Source organism: Pelodiscus sinensis, chromosome 1 (genome assembly GCF_052426305.1).
Source record: "Pelodiscus sinensis isolate ZL-2025 chromosome 1, ASM5242630v1, whole genome shotgun sequence".
Taxonomy (NCBI): domain Eukaryota; kingdom Metazoa; phylum Chordata; order Testudines; family Trionychidae; genus Pelodiscus; species Pelodiscus sinensis.
The window spans coordinates 358641587-358643223 of NC_143052.1; the positions used below are offsets into that span (position 1 = coordinate 358641587).

A 1637-nucleotide genomic window follows, 5' to 3' on the forward strand; every position below is an offset into this window, starting at 1 on the left:
ACAGCATGTCCTCTCCAGCCTGGGTTCGCTGTATTAAAGATCAAAGTGGGAGAACCAATGTTGACACCCATGTTTCCTGCTAGAGCCCTTTAAGCTTTCCCAGAATTTGAGATGTAGGAATTATTGGCACCTGCCATAAAATATGGACTTGGCATTAATGGGGTCAGTTGCTCAAATTAATTGACCATGTCATTTCAGAATGTGAGAAGAGTGACAGATATGCTTCACCCCGAGAGTACTCTCTGATATTATCTTTCTTTCTCCATCCAGGCATTTCCACTGTGATACTCACCCTAAACTTTGGACCCCTACTGAAAATCAGAGGTATATATGGTACATGCTGGAGTCATTGTTCTCTTTCTGAGTTGGACATTTTTCCCAAATTCATGTCAAAGTCAAATACAACCGAGTTCTCCAACCCCTCTGTCTTCATCCTGCAGGGTATTCCTGGCCTGGAGGCAGCCCATGGCTGGATCTCCATCCCCTTCTGCATCATGTATGTCATAGCCACCTTGGGAAACTTTGCCATCCTCTTCATTGTAAAGACAGAACCGAGCCTCCATGAGCCCATGTACTATTTCCTCTGCATGCTGGCCTTCACCGACCTGGTTGTGGCCACGTCTACCCTGCCGAAAATGTTGAGCATCTTCTGGTTCAATTCCAGGGAGATTGAATTCAATGCCTGCCTCACCCAGATGTATTTTGTGCTCTGCTTCTCAGTGATAGAGTCAGGGATCTTCGTGGCCATGGCGTTGGATCGCTACGTGGCCATCTGCCACCCCCTGAGACATTCCACCATCCTCACAAACCCCACTGTGGTCATGATCGTCTTAGCCGTGGTACTGCGTTCTAGCATTCTCACACTGCCCTTTCCGTGCTTGGCGAGCCGATACCCATATTGCAGAACCAACATCGTCCCCGAGCCATTCTGTGCACACATCACCGTGGTGAGCCTGGCCTGTAGCGACATCCGTGTCAGTAGCTACTATGGCCTCTTTGTTTTATTCTGTGTCTATGGTCTGGATGTGATTCTTATTACCATTTCTTATACCCAGATCCTCGGGGCCATCTTCAGACTCCCCACCAAGGATGCCCGTCTCAAGACTTTTGGGACCTGCAGCTCCCACCTCTGTTCCATGCTGGTCTTTTACATGCCAGGTCTCTTCTCCTCTCTCATGATTCGTTTTGCAGAGAAGGTGCCTCTCTATGTCCATATTCTCTTTGGTTACTCATGCTTCTTATTGCCCTCCACACTAAACCCCATCATCTATGGGGTGGGGACCAAACAGATCCAGAAAAGGCTCTTCCAGCTCTTCACTCATAAAGGGACCTAAATTTTTCTTCTGAAGCTATGGGGAAGGGTGGGCATGAAAGAAATGGAGCCTCCTAATTCAAATGAACAGAGAGAGGAAGTGTTGGTCCAGTCCTTCAGATTGGCTCTTCAAGAAACATTCAACGGAGAATGGAACACAGGTGTCACCAAGACGACTGAACTGATTTTTCTGCATACCTTCAGTCTGGATTGTAGGACGTAGCATTCACCTGCAAAGGAAATGAGTCAGGATTGGAGAGGTGAGTTGTCCAGGTCACAATGCTGGCTTCTCTCCTCTCCTCTCCCCATCACTGGTTATAGAACA

The 1637-nt window shown here is 47.8% G+C and overlaps 1 protein-coding gene across 1 annotated transcript; it reads left to right on the forward strand.

The window, feature by feature from the left end:
• Positions 1-821: 821 nt before the first annotated feature.
• Positions 822-1334, forward strand: LOC149526132 (olfactory receptor 52L1-like). The gene has a single exon (XM_089774948.1). It carries the CDS (start codon positions 822-824, stop codon positions 1332-1334), a length of 513 nt encoding a protein of 170 aa, XP_089631074.1.
• The last annotated feature ends 303 nt before the right edge of the window (positions 1335-1637 follow it).